This window comes from Pleurodeles waltl, chromosome 3_2 (genome assembly GCF_031143425.1).
Source record: "Pleurodeles waltl isolate 20211129_DDA chromosome 3_2, aPleWal1.hap1.20221129, whole genome shotgun sequence".
NCBI lineage: Eukaryota > Metazoa > Chordata > Amphibia > Caudata > Salamandridae > Pleurodeles > Pleurodeles waltl.
In genome coordinates this window covers 17,476,423-17,499,906 of record NC_090441.1, presented here as the reverse complement: position 1 = coordinate 17,499,906, position 23,484 = coordinate 17,476,423, and the positions used below count along the sequence as shown (strand labels likewise).

General features: G+C 41.0%; 1 protein-coding gene across 10 annotated transcripts in view; it reads right to left on the bottom strand.

Annotated features, from left to right (window-relative positions):
* Window positions 1-23,484, bottom strand: part of CUEDC1 (CUE domain containing 1) — a 383,678-nt gene that overhangs the window by 130,105 nt on the left and 230,089 nt on the right. For all 10 annotated transcript variants that reach the window (XM_069226613.1, XM_069226616.1, XM_069226611.1 and 7 more), the window contains one exon: window positions 15,426-15,986. In XM_069226613.1, the coding sequence (XP_069082714.1) occupies window positions 15,426-15,713 (288 nt within the window). In that variant the 5' untranslated portion in view covers window positions 15,714-15,986. The remainder of the gene's footprint in view (window positions 1-15,425; window positions 15,987-23,484) is intronic.

The window sequence follows — 23,484 nt, the reverse complement described above, 5'->3', positions numbered from 1 at the left end:
TACCACCCCATCCTGCTGCTGCCTTTCCCAACCAAGATCACCGAAAAAGCAATCAACACTCAGCTCCGCCAACATATCGAGGACAACAATATCCTGGACATCTCCCAATCAGGATTGAGAACTACAGCACCAAGACTGCCCTGCTCACCGCCATAGATGACCTCCGCTATCTCCTCTACCACGGCCCAACAGCAGCCCTCTACCTATTGGCCGCCTTCGAAACAGTGTTCCACTGCACCCTATGCACCAGACTCCACGCAGCAGGCATATGTGGCGAGGCCCTTCGGTGGATACACTCCTTCATGACAGGCAGAACGCAGAGATTCAGACTCCTGTCACACCTGTCAGAACCTACAGAGATCAACTGGGGAGTACCCAAAGACTCCACGTTGAGTTCCACACTGTTTAACGTCTACATGACCCCGCTTGCCCCAATCGTCAGAAACTACGGATTGAACAGTCTCCTACGCCGATGACACCCAGTTGATCATCTCCCTAACCAAAAACCCCACAACAACCAAGAAGAACTTCCAAGACAGGATGGAAGCCGTCACCGCCTGGATGAAGGAGAGCTGCCTTAAACTAAACTCCGACAAGACAGAGATCCTCATCCTGGGACCCTCCTCCTCAGCCTGGGATGACTCCTGGTGGCCCTCAACACTTGGCAGCCCCCCACGCCCCAACAGACCACACATGCAACCTCTGCGTCATCCTCGACCCAGCAATCACCATGACAAGACAGGTCAACTAAATTGCCTGCACCTGTTTCCACACCCTCAGACTTCTCCGGAAGATCACTACCTCAATTCAGGTAGGAATTTAGAAATTTAGAGGAGCTACTCGGTCCATTGGCAACCCACTTAGTGTATTTCGATGTTGCTAATTCCAGATCGTCCTAGGTCCAGGGGGGCAGTATATTAACATTCCATTATAAAAGCCGGTCAGGCATTTCTACATTTGCATCAGCAGATTATCCTTGTACTAAATAGTGCACTTCAAAGAGCAATGTTCCAAAAATTAGCTAACAGTAATTTGTTTAAAACTGCACATGTGAAATAGTCCAATATTTTCATGATCTGTGCCAAGCAAACCTGACCCAGCCCAGGTATGTTGAACTTCACTCAATCATTTTGTCCCCAAACCGCAGCTTATCAGTTTCAGAAAATGCATATATTTTTCTATCGAAAACAAAATTACATTTTGGAAAAATTAACAAAGTGCCCCTAACTTAAGCGTTTATCTAAAAACATGAGCTTTTCCATTTTTGCAGGTACGCATTTGGTCCCCAGACATCATCAGAAAGTCCAACATTACGGCAAGGATAACCTGAGTTAAATCAAGAATGCCAACAATGTTTCAATGACCATTATGCTAGAGCCAACACCAAGCCAGGGTTGGGGTCAGCAGTATCACAGGATGGACAAACCTATCCTAGTAGATGGTACCATGGTAAAGAAAAGGCCTCAATACTTAGTTGGAAGGTTGGGTTTTGTAGGTCCTTGTTTGCAGGCAGAAACCTGTCTCTATTAGTGCCTACCCCAGCACTGAGAGCTAGAAAGGTACGAGTTATGAAGCCTACACATACAAACTGGGACCAAGAACCAGGGCTTTATGCTGGGATAGGTGAAAGAAATATGACCTGACCTCGATTGGAGTTCTGACATGCAAGACTAGTGTGCAACTTTAACACAACTGTCAGGGGTGTTCCTTAATAACAGACAACTCAATAACGCAGTCAAACATCAAGGAATAATTCAGTAGCTTTAGCAAAGAAAGCCACAGATACCTATCCTCTATAACCATTTTAAAGAATGGAACATTGACCAAGGGCACCAGAATATCCTCATTTTGTAAACAATAAAGGGGTGGATCCACGGATGGAACCATATATGAAGTGGCTACTGCTTGAAACCTTAGGGGATACAGGATTGATGCGTACACAAAGAAAAAATAAACTTCTTGCTGCCACATCGGTTCGACTGCTTCCCTGCTTTCGATTTTTGAAGGTAATTTAAATTACTTTTCAGTGATGGTCTCAAATTGGAAATAAGCATAATGACATTTAGCTGGAAGAGTTCACCATAGAACAACAGTGCAGGCAGGTTGAAAGCCTATGGAAGGTACAAGAAATAAAACTATCCACACTTAAGTGCAACCGCACAAGTGCAGAAGAAATATCTAATCTCTTACAATGGGTGCGTTCAAGTGGATAGAACATAGAATGCCACCTATATCTAGAAAGAATCAGAGATCAGTTGCCTGGAATCTCTTAGTGGATAGCATACACACCCGTTTAAATCCAACTTTATTAAATCTTGGTTAACTGAGTTTGGTTTGAATTCTCTACCTGACCGAAGCTCAAATGCTACACTGGTGACAAACTTGAGGTATCCTTCAGCGCCTCAACATCACAACTACTATCTTCTTAATGCATTGTGCTCCGATGTTCGCCTGTTTGATCCTGCCTTTTTGTCAGCACCAGAAGAGGTTTACTGAAGCTTTACAACCAGTTTTGTCAGCAGGTGAGCATTTAAAGTTGACTTACTATAGTGGTGTCAAGGTAAAGCAGCCGGTTCCAGCAATGACCCATTGTTTGCTCTGGTACTTGGGTTGCACAGTGTAAGTATAAGTGACCGAGTGGCTAACAAAGCAACCATTATCTCCAAGGACAGACATCTTGTTTCTGACTCATTATTCGTTAATGAAACTTATGTTTAATGCCCTATGTTTTAATGTTGAGAGGCCGGGTCACAGTCATTGTTTTGTCACTCCGCAAATCTCACCGCAGCAATTCGCTCAGTGTCTTCTATACTGCAGGCTCCAGCAATGGTAGTGTCACAGTGAATGCTGTGCGGAATTGCTAAGGTGGTTTGTGCACACACCTATGCTGGGGACGGTTTACACAACAGTTGCTTGATCATGTCTTCTAAAACCCGACAGTTTCAAGCATGACATTGTATTTCTATTCTTTCTCCTTCATCGTTTTCAGTTTGGGAACGTTTTACTGCTTTCTTTAGAATCTTTTTGGAACACATCAATGGGGTTACTTTGGGTCTGGCTTCAGCTTGATTGAAAGCAACTTTGACTAGCATCACTTATTTACAAATTGCATGCCTTTGTGTGGACTTGTACTGGTGCTAAGCATATGATCATTTTAAAGGGTGATTTATTATATTTATGATATCATTCTGACTACTTATGCTGGCGAGTTCGTCTTGGATTTTTGTGTCCTGTTTTTGTGACATATTTCTACTATATTATTTCCCTGGAGAACCCTCGTTGAGTAAATTTAAGATAATTTGTCCTCACTTTACACCAGATTGTACAGTACAAATGTAATGGCTGAATGGAAAACCTCATTAATAATCCATTGTTTAGGGGCAGAAGGTTTTTGTTGATTTGCAGGATCTAGGTGATGAAGAAGATGTGCTTAAATGAGTATTACATTTGCATAAGGAAACTAGGAAAACACAATGTACCCAAAATCAAGATATTATCATATAATTTTGTCACACATGTTGGGGGGGAGAGGTGGAGAGGGTGTTGAGGATTCTGTTAATGGTTAAAAAAGCTGCCATCATCTTTCAAGTTTGTTGCAAGCAGTCATGAAAAACTCAGATCAATGTATGCCCAGGTGCAATAGTTGTACAGTAAATTAGGAAGTGACTCAAAGAAGACCCTGACTTAAATAAGAGGTTAGTAGTTCCCAATAGAGTGGAATATTCTATGGCATGTTTCGAAGAAATAAAAAAAGCTTTTCAGAAGCAAAATATGTCTTGTCTTTGCACACGGAAAAAGGATGTAATCAAAGAAAGTGATGAGTTTATATTTCAGGATTTGTATTCCAAAAGTGGAAATGTTGGACATACGGCAAACAATAAAGAGTTTCCACCTATTAAAGAAGTGTGACGGTGCCCTAAGCGGCACAGACCATAAACTATTGGGAATTATTCTGAATTCCAATGACAATCCACCTCTGCAAGTGACAAATCTAATCAATTTGCATCAGATTTTCAATGGATAAAATTGGATGCACTGTGGTTATTCAAATGGGATAAAATTGAAAGAATGTTCAAGGCTGGCTTGACCAAGATGAGAAATGTACTTAACGTGAGGCATGCTGTCCATAAAGCACTGCAGCTGTTGTGCATGGGGGAATAATTCAACTGATTGAGACAAAGAATAGTGGACGCCAGCTGTTATGGCATACAAGTCCAGTAGCAAGGGGAGGTTGTGTACAGATTGCAAGGCACTGCATAAGAGTGCAGTTCCTATAATATCAGAAATGGGCAACGTGGGCAGGAGCCAATATATTTTAAACAATATACTTTAAATACTAGATTTAACATTGGTGTAACTTTAAATTCATCTTAATTAAGAGTCAAAGGGCCATATGTACGAACACATTTTCCCATAGACACAGAATGGGTAAAACCGTTTGATACATCTGGCCCAAAGTGTTTGTATGGCTAATGGGTGATTCAGATTTGAAGCATACCATTACGTTTAGTTATCAGCTGCTTCTGTTTTTCAATCGTTGGTGAATAACTTGTTAGTAAAATGTTTTTCATGAAAACAATTTTGGGCAAATGGTGGAGGCATAATGAGAGGAATGAAGATGCTCACTATTTTAAAGGTAAGAGGTTGAACTTTTAAAGAAAAGTATAATTTCCAGAAGAGTGAGACGGTGCATTGGGGCATCTAATCACAAAGATGGATTTAGACTAAAAGAAGAGTTAATAGGTACTGTCAAAAGAATGCCTAGAACCAAGAAGAGAGATTTGGGCACATTTGTGGGAATGGGCAGATTAATGGTATATTTATTGCAAATTCTGAAATCAAGAATTAGCGCTGAGGAATTTGCTTAAAATTAAAGGTGAATTCGTTTAGCTAAAGAGTATAAGAAGAAGCTAAAGAATTTGAAGATCGATCTAGCACAGACTCTATTCTATGACAAGGGCTATGGTGTTGTTTTGGTGCAGATGATTGAGGACTGCAACATCACTACAGTTTTTGCTTCATGTGCTTTGCGAGTGGTAAAGAGGAATTATTCAGTGATTGAAGGAGAACACTTGGATCTTCAGTAAGCAGTTCAAGACGTTTAAGACACTTGTGTGGAACTTAAGGTTTGAAGTGGTGACTGATCATAAGTACTTGAGAGATTATCTGAAGATGCTCAATTTAGTTTAAGAATATGAGTGATTGCTTTGTACGATTTTGACTTTGGCATATTGTATTCGTACTATACAGACTAAAGGAGTGGAGTGTGTGCCAACATTTGTGGAGATAAAGATTAAAGGAAAAGTAGAGGAATAGGCAGACAATGATATGGAACAATGTATGGAAATGGAGGAGGAATGGAAGTCAGGAACAGAACAGGGTCAGGAGAATTGCAAGAAGTGTGCAAACATGTAAAGAGGGAATGGAAAGATAGATGGGAAACTGTCACCTACCAATAAGGTTTACTACTCATACCATAAGAGCTATTGGTTATTATACAGAGGAACAAGGTTGGTATCTCCAAGTTGAATCAGGAAGAAATTCTTAGCTTTTGTTTGTGGAGGATGTGGTGCTACATGTAAGGCCAAGGGGAGGTTACAGATTCATGTTTTGAAGGCCTGGCATGTATTTGATGTCAGAAAGAGAGAGGTTTGAGTGTGTAAACTGAGTTAGCAGAAACAAAGTACGTTAAGTGAAAATCTTTACCATCAGGTTCTTGGGATTAAATTTGAATGGATAGTCCTTGCCATATTTAGGGCCACAGTATTTTATTGTTGTTATAGACAAGTGCTCAAGTTAGGGTTTCTGCACTTGGAAGTTTTAGCACAGGACCAGGCCCACCACCGGGACCACCACCAGCACCAGGACCACCACCAGGACCACCAACACCACCACCAGGACCAGGACCACCACCACCACCACGACGACCACCACCACCACCACCACCAAAGAATATTGCACACTCATGGAGAGATGTCATATATTCAATATATTTGCCATAAAACTGAAAAAAAAAAAAAGCTTTTACAGACGATTTTCAGCATCAACCTTTGTCAGTGTCAAAGCAGCCAGCGACATTCAGTAATTAAAATACATAATTGGATTTCATTAGGCATCAGACTTATTTAATCGAAGAACAGATGTAATTCCTTTTTTTTCGTAAAGAATCCATTAAGGATATCCCGGTGGCCATCTTTTCATACACTGGTGTTCATAATAAACAACCATATTATAGAGATCACACAATTGCATCAATCTACTGAATCAAACTAAAATTAAAAATGATACAATTATACGATAAACAGCTCTACATTGTGCACAACAATTCAATCAACGTTGTTGTCAAATCCTTAACTCCACACCGGGATGAATGCAATCAGCACATATTATGCCTACTGCCACCATGTTGCAACCGGCAAAATCACAAACCATCAACACTGAAGACTGGAAATTATGCATGCCAATTACAGAGAACCATAATCAATCAATCATTGCATTTGTAGGTCTAGAGGAGTCTCCTGAAGGTCAGTAGGTCCTTGGTCTGACGTAGGTGGATCGGGAGGGTGTTCCAGGTCTGGGCAGCAAGGTAGGAGAATTATCTGCTGCTGGTTGTTGACCTGTGGATGCGTGGAACGGTGGCGAGGGCGGTGGAATGGAGCTGCCGTTTGGGGTGTAGAACGTGAGTCGATCATTGAGGTATGCTGGTCCGGCGTTGTGGAGTGCTTTGTCGGCATGGGCTAGAAGTTTGAATGTGATCCTTTTGTTGACGGGGAGCCAGTGTAGGTCTCTCAGGTGGGCTGTGATGTGGCTGTGGATGTCGAGGATGAGGCATGAGGAGGCGTTCTGTATCCGTTGCTGTCTTTTCTGGAGAACGCCCATGGTTCCCACGTAGAGAGCGTTGCCGTAATCTAGTCTACTGCTGACGAGGGCCTGGGTGACCATCCTTCTGGTTTCGGTAGGGAACCATAGGAGCATGCTAGCTCGGGTACACCTTTCAATATGGGAAGTTTCTTGCTATCTAGTCCTGAATGGGCAGGTGTATCTCCAACCTACTGCACCTCAATGATATATCAGGACTCAAGTTGTTACAGCTTACGTATCCTGTCCCCTCTCATCCCTTGGGACCTGGTCTACACAGAAAAATCATAACAGGTTCCAATTACTGTCATGTTTCGGGCTACTGGGCAGGAGGGATCAGCATTTGTTATTGCATTTATATGTTCTAATATTCTCTTTTCAGCTGCAAATGCACTGTGCTGCCCACATATTTCATATCGCAAGGACAGATTAAACAGTAAACCACATAACTTAAATTGCAATTCAACAATTTAGTGATGGTTTCTTAAACTGTCTCCCTGGTGCCTCATAATCCTTAACTCTTTTCCTGTATTTGCACGCTTTGCAGCAAGTGCAGGGAAAGAATCCTCTAATCTTTAGTTTGTCTATCTTAGTGTCAACATAGTGTCAACATAGTGGCTGTGAACCAGCATGTCCTTAAGAGAGGTACTTCTCCTATAGGTCACCTGTGGTGCTGATGCCAGACTGGGACTTAGCCTGATTAGTCTGTAAAATTATGTTGGTATCCCAGTTGACTCTTGGTGTATGGTCCGTTGTCTGTGTTTATATTTCTGCAATCAATGCACTTTGGGGAAAAAATACAGAAAGAGGTTAGGGGTCCCATGAACAAGGAAATTAGCATTTCGAAATGCACAGGGTTTCTGTTGCCCAATAAACTTCACTTTGCCAAGAGGGAGTGACCGAGGCTGTTTTTCTTCACCCTGTGCACGTTGGAGGGAGTGCACCCAGGCTGGACAGACAGCTGTTTTGAATATTTGGGGGTCGCTACCCTGCCTCAGTCTGCCGCATCGCCGGAGGACTGAGCGATTTAGTTTATTCAATATGGTTGATTATTTCTGCCTGCGCTTCATCCGCGGCATTATGTGGATGTGAGAACGCTCTTGACCATGAAGCCGATACTCGGGGGGACACCCATCGGAAGATGGGCGACGCTCCCACCGACCCCTGGATTTAGGGAAATGTTTGTTTCTACCATTGCGACAGACAGCAAGTATTCATTTACCTAAGGGTAGCGGAATACACTTTTCAGAATTCAGAGGTGTTTAAGTTTTTAAGTGAAGCCCGTATGGTGGGAAATGACTGACTGCATTGGGAGTCAGCCATTTACTTATTTAAACATGGCAACAGTAAAAGAGACTAAACAACGAGAAGCGGTAAATAATCATATAGCCCAAAAGAAGACTCACATCATTCCAACAAACCAAGGGGAGAATGCCCATATGAACAATAAGAGACAATTATGGGATCTGTTGTGGAAACAGTCTAAATGTGAGCAATCTAAATGGTGGGAAGCGGTTACGCTGCAGAAATATATCGATTGCGGCTGGATACCTAGGTTGTTGAGGATATTTGTGATCCCAACATCCATGAACACAGATTCAGAAATGATAGAGGAATAGGCCTGGAACAATCATCAATGTAGTGTCAATATGCTCACAATTCTGATTAAATATGCTTGGAAGGAACATGAGAATCTGCTTTGTGAAACTGGAAAAGGTGATTATCATTTTGCCCTACAGTTTATTTTAACCATGCTCAAAGTAGGATCGACTTTTTTCACTTTATAAGGAAGCTGAAGCGGTTTGCTACCAAACCCAGCTTTATGTGAATGTAACGTGATGAAACAATCAAATTTATTGATCAGTGATGTGGACGTTTTACATACTTTATGCGAGCTAGACAACAATGTGACTCCTGAACCTGACCGTTTTCTTAATTTGGCAGATATTAACACGGACATTGACCTCAACTGCCAGAGTGGGTTCTAGCCAAAATCTGTGTTTCTCCCTCCAGTGGTGAATGTTGCAGTTAATATATTTGAAAAAGGTGTAATCAAGAAATGAGTAAATTAAGGTATAAAGGCTATGCTCAGTCAAATAACCTTGAGCCTAGTCATAGAGAAGCTATAGGATTGTTACAGAATAACAGAGAAATTGTGATAAAGAAGTCAGACAGGGGAGGTAATGTGGTAGTCTTACCTATTCAGATGTATTTGAAAAAAGGCTCACAACAGTTAAATGGTGCAACTAGTTATGAGATCTCTAGTAGGAGTGTCATTAAGGAAGCTAATAACATATAGTTTGAGAGACTCAAAGAATGGAAAGACAGAGAGCTACTGGAATGGGAAGAATACTAGTTCTTGAGGGTAGAATTCCGTAAGATACCAGCCATATATTTTCTTGCATAAAAACTCAACAAATCCCCCAGGTAGAACTATTGTTTCTTTGAGGGGAGGTTCATTAGAAAATATTTCCAAATATGTTGATTGTTTTCTTGCAGCCTTTTGTAGAGACACTCCCTCCATACATTAGAGATACTACTGATTTGTTACGCTTAATCAAAGATGATTTCCTATTTATATGTTTGGTTATCAATAGCCTGTATACTTGCATATCCCATAATTTGGGTACTCAGGCTACCAGACGTTTCCTAAGAGCAAGGTCCTTGTCTTACCTTATGGACACTGAGATACTTCTCGAAATTATTTCTGTTTGTCTTACGAACACCTTCTTTATTTTCAACAAAGTGATTTACAGGCAGACACAGGGGACTGCAATGGGCACCTGTTTTGCCCCCAGCTATGCAGGTCTTTACCTCGGCTGGTGGGAGGAACAGTTGTTCGGGAACATCGATTTGTTTGACAAGCACGTGGTCCACTGGATCAGATATATCGATGATATATTTTGCATTTGGAGAGGAGACGCTGAGTCAGCCCATACTTTTATGAATATTTTAAATGACAATTCATTGAATTTAGCATTCTCCTGTCAAGATGATTTTAAGACAATAGAGTTTTTAGATGTTATGATCTGCAACCATAATGGGAAATTGGCAACTATTTTATACAGGAAGAAAAATGCTGGTAAAAGTCTGTTACATGCTAGGAGTAATCATCCTAAAAACGTGATACAGAGCATTCCATATGGAGAGCTATTATGATGTCGCTCTGACAGGACCTTCTTCCAAGAAGTTGAGATAATGACTAAGAGGTTTTTCCAAAGAGGTTATACTAAATTCATGATTGATAAGGCGCCACACAAAGTTTCCCAGGTCAATAGACAAGATTTGCTGTTAACCAAGAATAAAATTCATGATGGTAAGCAACCTATTAGGTTTATTACAACGTACCCTAGTAATATCTGTGAATTGAAAGATCTTCAGCAAATTTTGGCCTGTCTTTAGAATTGATGAGACATTTGCCAAGAATTTGAAAGAACACCCATGTTTCACTTTCAGGAGACATATTTCTCCTAGTGATTCTCTGAGTAGGTGCCTCATACCTCAAGCTCAAACAAACAATCCAGAAGCTAGTAAATCTAGTGAAATTTTTAAACTGTCAAATTTCCCACTATTTCCAGGCCTTACATTATCAAGAAACACTTATCCTGTACTTATGATTATAGTGTCTGCACTCTCTACTACCCTTGTAACAAATTCTACATTGGCAGTACCATTAATGTGGGCAAAAAGTGGGTACTGGAACCCATAAGGGCAATTTTGCATAATGACAAAGCATATCAAGTTGCCAGGCATTTCAAAGATTTCTATGAGCAGGAGGTCAATCTTTTAAAATTTGCTGTTTTGTATAGAATTACAGCCAGGGAAAGAGGAGGAAATAGAGTTTAGGCATTAAGAAGACTTGAATCCAGATTGATCATTGGTTTAAACACTTCACATCCGACAGGGCTTAATATGGACGAGGAGTTGGCAGTACATGTGGGTGATTGAACCACTACATTTTGACTTACCGTTGGTTGTGGGTAACATAGTTCAATTTGATTTGAGTATTATTTAGCTTGCTGCCTTTACCATGTTTTTAAACAATAGTGCACTGTTTTTCTAATCTATTTTACACACTTTAATTCACAAGTGTGGTGGTACTCTTGGTTAAAGTTATACTGAAGGACTATCGAGATGGACATCAATTGGATAAGAGATTTATGGATTTTCTGAAGACAAGCAAAAGAGCTATTATATCCTTTTTTCCATTTGCCCACTTGGGCTTCATTGATTTGTGCAGACAGAGTTAAAAGTCAACCACAGTTATACTTTTTGTATTAGACCTTGGATTTTGAGCCAAGTGAATAGTTAGGAACCCATGGGGGACTCAAGCGCATTCCTTGACATTTTTCTTAAGGACGCTGGGAACCATTTAATCTCTATCAAGGTGTTTAATGCAGTATTAGGAATATTATTTACAAATCTTTGTTAATATGAGGTGTAATATTATGCTTTGAGGATATTTATCAGCACTGCTTTCAGTAATGCTGTTTGAGTGATCACTTTAAAATGGGCAATACTTTGTTGGTATCCCAGTTAACTCTTGGTCTATGGTCCGTATTTATGTTTCTGCAATCAATGCACTTTGGGACTAAAAATGTAAAGGGTTTACGGGTCTCTTACCCGTGAACAAGGAAATTGGCTTTCCGGAACACACAGGGTTTCTGCTGACCAATAAACTTCACTTTGGCAAGACTGAGTGGCCGAGGCTGTTTTTCTTCACCCTGTGCCCATTGGAAGGAGTGCACCCAGGCTGGACTGAAAGTTGTTTTGAATGTTTGGGGGTCACTACCCCGCCTCGAGCTGCCACTTTGCGGCGGAGGATTGAGCAATTTTGTTTATTGGAGAGACATATATACACACACATATACTGGAGAGGCCCAGTAGAAGGCATCACATTGAAACGCGTAGGCCATGAAAGGCACTTTTGAGTAGGGGCCTTTGCACACGTACTGAACAAGTTTGGAGAACTTTCATGTCACTCTAGATGGATTTTTAATAAACCATGTTAACACCTGCAGTGGAGTCCTGTAGTTTTTGGTGCTGGCGTGTTACGCGTTCTTGGAATGGAGGCACAAGGAAATATATATATTTCCTAGTGGTGGTCGCCACTAGGTAGTTATAGTTAGGACCTAGTTTCTGTAGAAAAAGTGTTTTTTTATTTTGCAAATAACTTTGGTGCTGTTTAATGAATCTTCACAAAAAATTTCCCCCCAAAAAAATATTGCACTCACTTGAGCTGCTGTCTGCAAAGTTTTGGGGTGATCTGTCAAGCAGGGACGGAGAAAAGAAGGGAGTAAAGCGCTGTTTCTCCCAATCATTTTACCATATGGATTTCAAACAGAAATTGCATCTGAACTACTGGACGTAATTACACCAAACCTGGCAGAAAGGTAGTTCTTGGTCCAGAAGGCGCCCTTTTTGTTATTTGGTGAGAATCAGTTCATTAATTTTTGAGAAATTAAAGAAAAAACGAATTTGTGTTTAGAGGGACGTGAAGGCTCCGCAAACCCTCCCAATCTCATCCTGGGATCGGATTGACTGCCAACACTTCAACCAGGGGGACCACCACCCCCCTGGGGCAAAATGTTTTTACTGAAGTGGGGGGTGGGGGGGTTCTGTGAACTCCGTGCCCCGCTACCTCCCCAGGGCCACCTTTAAATAATATGCGGGGAAATGGGGGATATACATGCGTCCAACCCCCCTGATGCCCCAGGGACCGCCACCTCCCTGGGGCCAAACATAGTTTTAAATGCAGAGGGGCCGCCTGGACTCCCCCCGCAGAACCAGGGGCATGGGTTGTAGTTACCTTAGGGCACGAGTTATAGTTACTTGAGACAATTCTAACAAGTGACTTTCTATGTTTTTGTACATTTAAAATGTGAACCCAACTATAATGTCCCTGTAATCTTTGTTTTCTTAAGTGAGATAAATAAATATATATATATATATATATATATATATATACATATATATTACAAGACATGAAATCAGAATGAGCGGTAGTATGCACAGATATATTACTTGAGTTTACCTTGCCTGTGGGAGAACATGCACAGTTGCATGAGTTTACTAAACCTATATGGCATGTTCTGCCACAGTAAACTAACCCTGGATTCGAAACAAGGAACTGGATTACTCCTCTACTCAAGACTGCAAAAGACCCCTCTCCCCTTACATTATAGTAGCCCATTAATACTGCATGTTTTGTAGGGAGGAGTAAGAGTCAAATGCCCTCAGTGCCCTTCCTCAGCTGTGATAAGGCATTCAAATTGACTTAAAAATAGGATAAAACAAATATTTGGCCTGAACAACCTTTCCCAACTCTATTAATATTGTTTTACATTTTCAATCATTTAAAAAATATATGTTATTATTTTATTATAACAAAAACAGTATTGGTCATAAATACACATGGATACATAATTCCACCAATAAAAGTGAAGTTCCTAGAGGCCAAGCAACATCAAACCTGACACTATCAGAACGCGGTCACTGCTTTAATAAGTAGACCAAACATTTATCAGACATTCAACATGCAATACTATAAGAGGAACTAGAATCAAGTTATGAGCAAATTTGAGTATAGCCTGAATTACACTAGGAAAGGCAAATTATGAGAATTTAAATTCAGTAAGGATCAGTTCAAAGGTTTTTTTGAGTCATGCAAAGATCAGTTCGGGCAACTTATATTCCATTTATAAGCAGCATTGGAACATCCTACAGATGTTGCAATACCATCCAACACAGACCATTCATCTTCAGTATATTTACGCACCTGCTGCAACCAATTAGCCCTAGTCAGGAACAAAGCATCTCAACGCTATAGCAATACAGCATTTGGCTAACAGAAACTGTAAACCCACCACTGTGAGCCTCGGAAAAACACCCAACATGCAACCCTCAGGTTCACATTTGATTGTCCTGCCTATGATCTTTGATACCGTCATATAAAAGGCCAATGCCACAGGGTAGTACCATACCATATGATAAAAATCAACTTTTTGTTTGGCACATCTTGGGCACTGCTCAGGGATCCCTGGGTATATCTTATGCAACCTTTGTGGGTGAGATATGTCCAATGGCAAATGCTAAATTATAGCACTGATACCTTGCATTGCAAGAAACGTGATTTCAGGATTTTCATGCTAAATGTCTGTTTACCACTTAACATTTCAACCTCCTTGTCTGGCTGCACAAAATCTTTCTCGTGCTCACACCTACAGTACTTTCACTTATCTAGTTTATCACACTTGATTACTGTGACTTTGTGAATTACTTGTACAACATGCATGCATTAAGCTCCTGAGTATCAAATGTCTCCACATACCTACACTCACCATCCAGCTTTATGTGTAGGTGCTGGGGTGGTAGGAACACCAGAGGACCACCACTATTTCAGAACAGGCAAACAAATGTCATCAAGAAAGTTGACAGAACACAATCTGGTCCTACCCAATTGCCTGTAATCAGAGATGGATGGTACTCAGTACTAAGTGGATTGTCTGCGTGCTGGGAGAAGAGAATATCCAGTAATAATTTTATTACTGGAAATAAGGCAATAAACCCACTTCTTAGTTACTCAGTAAAATCTTGGACTGGGGAGGATGTAATCTACGATGTGTTTCATATTGTAAAATACAATCTTAAAATCTACCAAAATACTTATCTTCCCCTTTATCCTCATATTCACATCTACTTCCCACCCCCTTAGCTACCTCTCCCTTTCCACAATGAGTCCTGTCCTGCGTTTCACCTCTTCTTATTTTGCTTAAGTCATAGCATTTAGTGTACTTCACCTATCATTCTCCCCTCTGTCCTGAACAGAAATGTTCCTACTTTAAGTTTGACTTTGTTAACTAAAATGCCTCATGTTTCGTTGAAGGGGTTAACCTAGTGACTCCGTGTTAGTTGTAATGTACAACGCATTGACACCGTAGAGGTAGAGTAGCATGCTATGAAGAAGTTAAAGAAAGAAATACAAGTGGTTAAACTGCCATCAGCTTTTCTATCATTGAAAAGTTATCTGTGGTTTTCTTAAAATGTACTGCTGATGACCATTTCAATCCTGGATACTGCAGATGGCCATTTGAAGCCTGGATACTTAAAGGTATATCATAGTCCAGTACTGAATAGTATTGTTGGTCTGTCCTCTTTATTTTTTTGTTTTTCATTCCCTATAAAAAAGGAGGGATGAAATGTAATTGCTTCATCTCAACCAACTAGTTGTTCCTGCACATATGGGTCTTTAATAGCTCCATGCCATATGGAAAACTGGCTCTTCAACAAAACACACGGCTGTGTTAACAACTGGTAATCATTACAATACAGGTCATTCTTCACATTACCAAAAGAGAAGGACAAAAAACATATTTCCACAGTTACTAGTAAGAAGTGCCAAGAATTACAGGCCGTATTCAAACTGACTCAATGTTTTTGTTGTCTAGCAAACCTGACAAAACAACGCAATGTGAACACGTGATATTTTATGGCATCCTGAACAGCTGCTTGATACAGCTACAACAGTACAGCGATGTCACATATAAAATGAATGAAAATACACTTACCTCTGGAGGAATGCTATCATCGGAGTCAGAACTGTCATCATATCCACCGCCATCTAGGCTCATCTGGAGCAACTGGTCAATAGTAGCATCCACAGCACCGTTATTAGCCCTCAGAACACACTCAATAATGTCATATTCCATATTTGGGAACATGGTCTTAAAATCCTCCATGGCCTGGTTAAACTCCAGTCTCCGAACATGCCTTGCAGGTCGGCTATTGTTGAGTTCCTGCGACGACGTGCTCCTTGAGCTGCCATTGCTACTGCTCCGACGGAACAGACTTGTCATTTTTGATAACTGTTTTTGGAAAATGTTTACTTCTTAAAAAGCACCAACTTTCACGGGACACGAGAAGAATTAAGTGCCTTCAGGCGTTTCAGGCAGATGCTATGTAGCCATGCTTCAGACTGTACCATGAGCAATTCTGCCCTTCCTCCGAAAGTACCATAAAAGACGTCAGCAGAATTTGTCTCTGCTCCTCTCACATTAATATCTTAAATGTCTTTTCCGGTTAAGTCGTTCAAGGTGCTACATTTAATTTGAGTGTGAAACACGTTCCATCTATAAACAAACACATTAGGAAATGAGAAGGGGTTAAATACCATTCAAACATTTGTTAGCAGTTATTTCTTAAAATATTTACAAGATCTCTGTTAAATCGTACGTTCATGATGGTACCCAACACCAAGTTAAACAACATAAGGCTACAGGTATTAATAACAAGAAAGATTTTAGGCCCTTGGAGTTGTTGGCCTATGGGTTGGTTTAACTAAAGCTTTATTCCAGCAAATGGCAGTACACTAAAAACTAGCTCAACCTGAAAGTGTTAGTTAGTGTGAAATTCAAAGATGGTGTCAATGAGAATGCAACAAGAAGGGTGAAAATTACTTGGCCCAACAACATCTGATGATGGGACAGTGGGGTGCATACCCTTCTCGAAATAGGAGTTTAAAGCAGTTCTTGAATAAAAGTAATCACTTGTTTTCATTTGCCAAGAAGACGCAAAAGTTGAACTTGAGGTGTATGGGCAGTCATGAGAACTGTTTCTTATCCATCTGCAGAGAAATACATTTGGAATGAGGAGTTGTTTTTGACAATATGATCTCCCACCTATGTACACTAGGTCAGTGGTGTTTTTATTTATTTTAACTTATGGGTTGCCATATGTTTAGCCACAAGAACGTCTTATTCCTTGTAATCCAGACCTGTGCTTGTGTGAACAAAGGTAAAGTACAAGGTTGGGGTCTCCGTCCAATTTGGATGGAAATGTAGCACGAGTCAAATATGCTTTCCATTTTATATTCATAAGCCCAGGGAAATAACACCCATCACTGACTTGTCAAGAAAGAAATCATCTAAGCCTTCTATCAAAGAGGACATGGCACCATTTGCATAGTTGAGAAATATGACTGAATGTAATAAAATTATGGTGACCATCGGCCTTGAACTTGCCAAGATTGAAAGTCCACCATATGGGCAAAGTGGCTCTATGTAAGGAAAGAGGGGCGAGGAAGTCAAAGAACACCATTTTCCCGCACAACATGCGCCATTTGTAGTTTGAAGAATAGAAGACCAAAAGTATACCATGTGGGACTTCATTCAGTTACAAATACAGAATATTGAGAATAAATACATACCTACACAAGAGTGCAAGTCAGCATTTAGTCTCAGTTTCTTATGAAGAGAACGCATTTGCTTCACAAAATGTGTATTGTAGTTGTATTATTTTATTTTAAAACATCAGTGATTTAATAGGTGCTTTAAAAAAAGGGTTCACAGGCAAAACAACTTCCCCTTACAACAGACAAGAAAAATCGCAAAGAACCTGAGAAACTGTCAAGGTTACATGTAGACAAAACAAGCACCATGGCACTCCCAAGGACAGGCTTCCCCAACGAGTAGCTTGCAAGCTACTGTAAGCTCTCCAGCTACCTGTAAGTAGCTCTCCCGTGTCCAGGCCAGACTTCTAAATTAGAATCTTTTACTTTGGTGAATTAATATATGTATGCCAAAATTGAAAACTTTGTTTTCAAGACAAAAATTAGTGTATTTTCAGAATGCATAAGCTGATGTTTGTGGGAAAATGCTTGAATTGCCCAAATATTTGTAAAGCTTCCTAATAATATTACCTTGGTACCAGGGGCTTTCAGCTGTAGCTATTATACATTACTTATGTAAAGGCTTTACAAACAGAAAAAGCCTTGTTTTACATTACTGCTTGCTACCCTGCTTGATGCAGTGAGGTGATCATGGCTAGTAATCTTGAATGTTGTGGTTACTAATGTAATCTTGTCTGATGTGGTCAACTATTACAACACTAAAACTATTAGTAGCTCAAGGTCATTTCCACTGATCATAAGTAGTTCTTATTACAGAACATGTTGGAGACTCTTGCTCTTTGACAATATCCGGCCTCCACAAATGGTGGTGTGATTTACACCAACAACTTCGCTGCCATGCAGTGCGCCAATGGGAGAGGACTGTTTGCAAGGAAAACAGAAAACAACGTTACTAAGTATTGCCTCACAGTCTTAATATTAATGCCCACGGGTTGTTGTCAGATAACTAACTCAATGAATTCAAACAAATTAAGCATTTTGCTAAAGGTTGTGGAACAGACAGATGCCATCAAATAATTCTAATAAATTGTATTGCTTCTATAAGGCAGGACATTATTCTTCTCTTTCTAAACGTAATGATGTATCTGCCTCACATCTCCTCAGTGTGGTGACTGCATCAACTCTTATGAATTGCTACAATGGAATCCTTGGTTGACTAAAGCAAGAACTACAGGTTCAGCCCGGCAGAAGACCCCATTAACAAAGAGGGGTAAATCAGCCCTGATTAACACATCACGGCCCTCAATGTGATTTTTGATAAGTCTTTACATTTTGAATCCTCACACTGTTTTTGCTGTATTCAGAAGGAGGCATCTGCTTAATTATTACTATACAGTGTCTTAATTTGCACGTTATTTCTGAATAGTCATACTTACTCCAACTAGGAGGAGGATTAAATAACCTGTCCTAGCCTATCTAAGATTAACCTACAATTTCAGGAAGTTTAACAACCGGATCAGTGTGTCTATTAACAGACAGGATCACCTGTCATAGCAAAGCTCCTGTTCAAAATGGCTTAAACCTCCTGCCATAGTGAAGATCATGTTCACAGTTGGCACTCAAGTACAAAGTTTAAAGAACTTAGTGTTCACTGTACATGTGCAAACATCATCAGCCATGTGAAAGAATAGGAGTTTAAGCATACTGGCAGGTCAGGCTGCTTAGCAATTGGTGGAGTTTTTTGTCTTTTTAAGGTGTGGTGTTAGCCAATAACTTTTGATTTTACTAAACACAAAAAGACACACCTAGAGATAGATATAGAAATATATATATATATATATATATATATATATATATATATGTATACACACATACACACGCATATACATTTACACACACACACATAGTATTTTTTATTACTATACTTATATATATTTTATTATACTTACAGGAACTTTCTGCCATCCCTCTTCATCAATGGTCTGTTGTGTCAATTACATTTTTATCCCACCCACTACTCCAAGGTGCACTGGGCAGTAGGTTCAGACAACTTCAGCCCTTGGCCACCTTCACTGAAAGTGACGCCATTGTGCCTTTCTACAAAGAGCACATCCTTACACAAAGCAGTTCCTATCAGAGCCAGGGACTACTGTGGCAACGTGTATTTTTCCAGGAAGAAACGTCTGCGGCTAGCCAATTTAAAAAAAAATTATTTTAATTTGCTTATACACTGGCGAGGGTTCAACAACTCGCTCCCCCAACAGTACGGTTTTACAAGAACTAGGACAAAACAACTGACAAAGCCAAACATCCTTGCAGCCAATGGCAGACATATTGTTATTGCCAAAGCCTGTTTAACAAATGTGCACAAGAATGAACAGATTTCGTCATAAGCTTGTCATCACTACTCCCCTTCTGCTTTGGCTCAAAGCTGTTTTCCTAATATTACACATCAGCAAGTAAACTCCCTGCCCAATTACCAGAACTATGCGCATCCTAGTGTGACTCGTTACTCGGGAACACAGCATTGAATTTTAAACAGTACATGTAAATCTCACATTTTGGAAACCTAAAGGCACAACAGCTAAATGCAGGATGAAGTTTCCTCATAATATTTTTGAATAAACAGATTACCGCTTTGTGCCACTGTCTTTTGAAAGCACATATTTTTTCGGTACAAGCATAATAAAAATCTGAAATAAATGAAATGGCTAATACTTTCAATAGAAAACTCTCTGTCCTAACCAATGAAGCCTTTTACAAAAATGGGCCCCGCATCTGTGCTGGTGTCGGCCATGCTGTAATGGAGTAACAACAAGAATCTTGAGGACAGGATGGAAGTGCCACAGGCTTCGCCACTCAAGGTATACTCGAGGAAAGGGGTGGGTGAGGGATATAGTGTTAACCTTGTCACAATAGGCAGGGAGGGAAGGAAGTTGGTAAGGACCAGTTTATGGTGGTAGGGGATTTGGGGCACTGTACACCCGACCTTTTTCCTATTTACAGGTGTCAAGTCGTCGCCAGGTATCGATCTCGGGAGAGCACAGTGTGGCTCGCCTACCCTGTAGTGAAGCAAAGGTATGGCGCAAAACGGCCAGCCAGATGGCGTTGTGGGACCGGTCACCTTGCAGGGGAGCCCTACTAGAACACATGAAGGTGCTTTTTTTAGGGTGAATAACATGGCTGCAGTACAGCTGGTCAATAAGCAATTACAGAGGGACATGCAGGTGCTCAGGTTACTGCTGGTATTTGTGTTGGAATGCTTGCTCAATGGCAGTCAGTTCAGGGCAAGGCATGTATCAGGAGTGGACCATGACATTGCAGATGCTTTATCTCGTTCGCAATGGGAGAGGTTACACTGACTGGCCACGGAGGCAGACAGGGACAAGACCCACATGCCATCAAAACTATTTAAAGTAGGAAACAGTGTTGGTGGTAGAGTGTCTAACTGGGTCCAACCACAAGGCATACATGTAGGTTTGGGAAGAATTCCTCAATACAGACGCATGTCGGACATCAGGGGAGTGGGCAAGAGTGGAAGATATGGTACAGTTCATTTTATAGTTGACAGAAAAAAGGCAAAACGAAGGTTACGATAACAGGAAAACTGGCGGGCATTGCCTTCATGGATAAGCTGTGTTGGGGCCATGCACCTTCAGCAGGGGAACTGGGAAAAAGGATGTTGGAAGGTTTGGCCCAGGAACAAGGCCGCATGGGACAGAAAAGGAGGCCCCTTGCTTGGCAGGTTTTTTGCAGAGTAATAGGCACGTTACCAAAGATTTGTGCCTCAGCAAGTAAAACCACTGTTGTTTACACGGATTATGTGGATGGTTTTTGGATCATTTAGAGTGTCTGAAATGTTGGGTGGGAGGGGTGGTAGGGGCTGCTACGACAGGAAGTGGAGTTCAAGGCCACAGGGTGGAAATTCGCCTGCATAGGTCTAAAATGGATAAGAGATTTAAAAGGACGTCGGTCCTGCTGCCTGAGTACCACTCTAAAGGACTTTGCCTGGTAGCATGGGGTAAAAGGCTGCAGAGTCAGCTCCCTGAGATACATTTAAAGCATTTCAACTCTTGGCAGTTTTGAGTGAAGCACTTACAGGCCAGGGGTTAGTAGCTCAGGAGTTTGGCGCACATTCTTTCCGCCTTGTGGCAGTGACTGAGGTGGGTAGGTGGGGTTGGTCAAGAGAACAAATAATAGGTATGGGTCGTTGGTCATCCAGTTGATTCCGGAGGTATGTCAGTTCTATGAAGGGGGACTTTTTGGACATCTAGTTTCTTTCACCCATGTATCCACTTTTCTCTTTGCAGGTTCAGTCCCAGGCCCATGGTCTGACGGCTTGGCAGTGTGGATCTTTGGTCATTCCTTTGTGAGATGGGCGGACTGGGAAGCAGGGTAGAGTGCATGGGGAAGGACTCTTGGTTTTGACAATAACACAGTTTCTGTAGCATGGAATGGTAAAGGGGGTATGAGGTGGTAGGAGCTTCCACCCAAGCTCAATAATTTGCCAAAGGGAAGTTTTGCCCAGACATTTTACTAATACACTTGGGTGAGAACCACATGGTGGTGAAAAACGGGTTATTATTAAGAGCCATGAAGCAGGACTTAAGGGACATCAAAGCCCACTGGTCAGGGTGCTACCTGGTTTAGACCGAATTTATTCCAAGACAATGTTGGAGAGGTGCTTCCAAGTCGGAAGCCATAGATAAAGCAAGAAAAAATAAATAAAAGGGAGATGAGGCATTTTTGCAAAAAGGAAGAGATAGGGCATGTAGTTCATAATGATCTATGCTATGACTCATTGGAGTTTTTCAGCGATGATGGTGTCCTTATTAGAGATAAGGGAGTTTCTATTTCAGACGCTTAGGATTCAGGTGTGTGGAAGGATAGTGTTGGCAGGGGGAGAAAATGTCAGTGTAGTGACTTTTTCTGGTGGCAGTTGGCCCACAAGGTTGCTGGGCTTTACTTAATGGTCATTGTGTTGACATAGGCAAATCAGGTTAAAATGGAGGGGTGTAAACAAGCCCACAGCAAAAACAGGCAGGAAATTAAATGTTTAGTCATGGGAATAATAAGTTGGGTAGATGTTAATAGACTGTTAAATGGAAGGGGAAGTTAAAAAGTGTTTAAATCACAGGGTGCAGTAATTGATGACAATCAATTGCTAGGGATGTATGCGGAGGGCGGGAAGGGGTTAGGAAGTGCAGGAATCAAATATTCATAGTAAGGTTTTAGTTTTGTAAGGCAGCATATGCCCAGGATGGTTTGTGATGCGCACCTGTTTCAATAAAGTGGCCTTTTTCACACATACGTAGTATCAGTGGTCTGTGCTGCACCCCATTTCACCCAAGGTGCTTGCAGTGATCTAGGACTGTCCCATGTAAGTGCAGGCCACTACTGAAATGTTTAAACCCATTTGGAGCGTGTTGTATGCAGCTTTATGATTTTTGTTATAAAAGCAGGCCTAGGAATAGCAGATCTTCAAGTGATAGGAGACCAAAAGCCAGCACTGTCTGAAAATCATACATGAGATGAGACATAGCGCGAGACTTCTGGATGCAAGGCAGAAAACGGCCTTTATTATAGCCTTAGAACCCGCCGTAGCGGGCTCTACCGGCTATTAAAGGCCCGCTCCCGTGTTAAATGCCCGAGCCGAAGGCATTTAACATGGGAAAGGGCCTTTAATAGCCGGTAGAGCCCGCTACGGCGGGTTCTAAGGCTATTAGAACATTCTGCCACTCAGGGCAGAATGTTCTATTAAATAAAACAAATTGCTCACGGAGCCCGAGGGGATTGGCTTTGTTCACAGCTGTTGCTGTGAACAAAGCGAACATTGGAATGTTGGCGCTGCGGGCTTTTACCGGCCAGTAAAAGCCCACAGCACTCCATTGTTTTCAATGGAGCTGCCAACGTTCCAATGTTCTAATATAATGCGGTGCCTTTACCAAACAAGCATTTTTTGGGTCCTTTACCACACATACCATTACCATGCATGGTAAGTCTATTTAAGGTAAGTATAAAGGTGTGTGTGTGTACACACATGTAAGGGTTTAGGTGTGGGCAGGGTATACATATACACATACATAGAGACACACATTTAAGGGTTTAGTGATGGGTAGGGGTATGCGGTGGTAAAGGTATTTTAGAGTTTAGGGGGTAGGTGTTTATACAGGGCTAAGGGTAATTTTTTTAAAAAGTGCTGTTAGAGAAAATTAATACTGACAACACCAACTAGACATTAATATAACAGTCTGAGCAATTGCTGGGATGATTAACTCAGTGGCACTCGTCTTAAGTTTAACTGGTGTGAGTTGGACAAAAATAGACACAGTTCTAACTATTACATTTAGATTGTGCAGATCTCTGCAGTGGGTGATTTAACCTGCTGAGCCAATCTACTTAGAATGACATGGGATTTTGCTATTAAACTTTTAACCAGTTTGATCCTGTCCTAATGTTTTGTCACATTAGCTCTAAAGGGATTTTTTTTCCAATGTAGT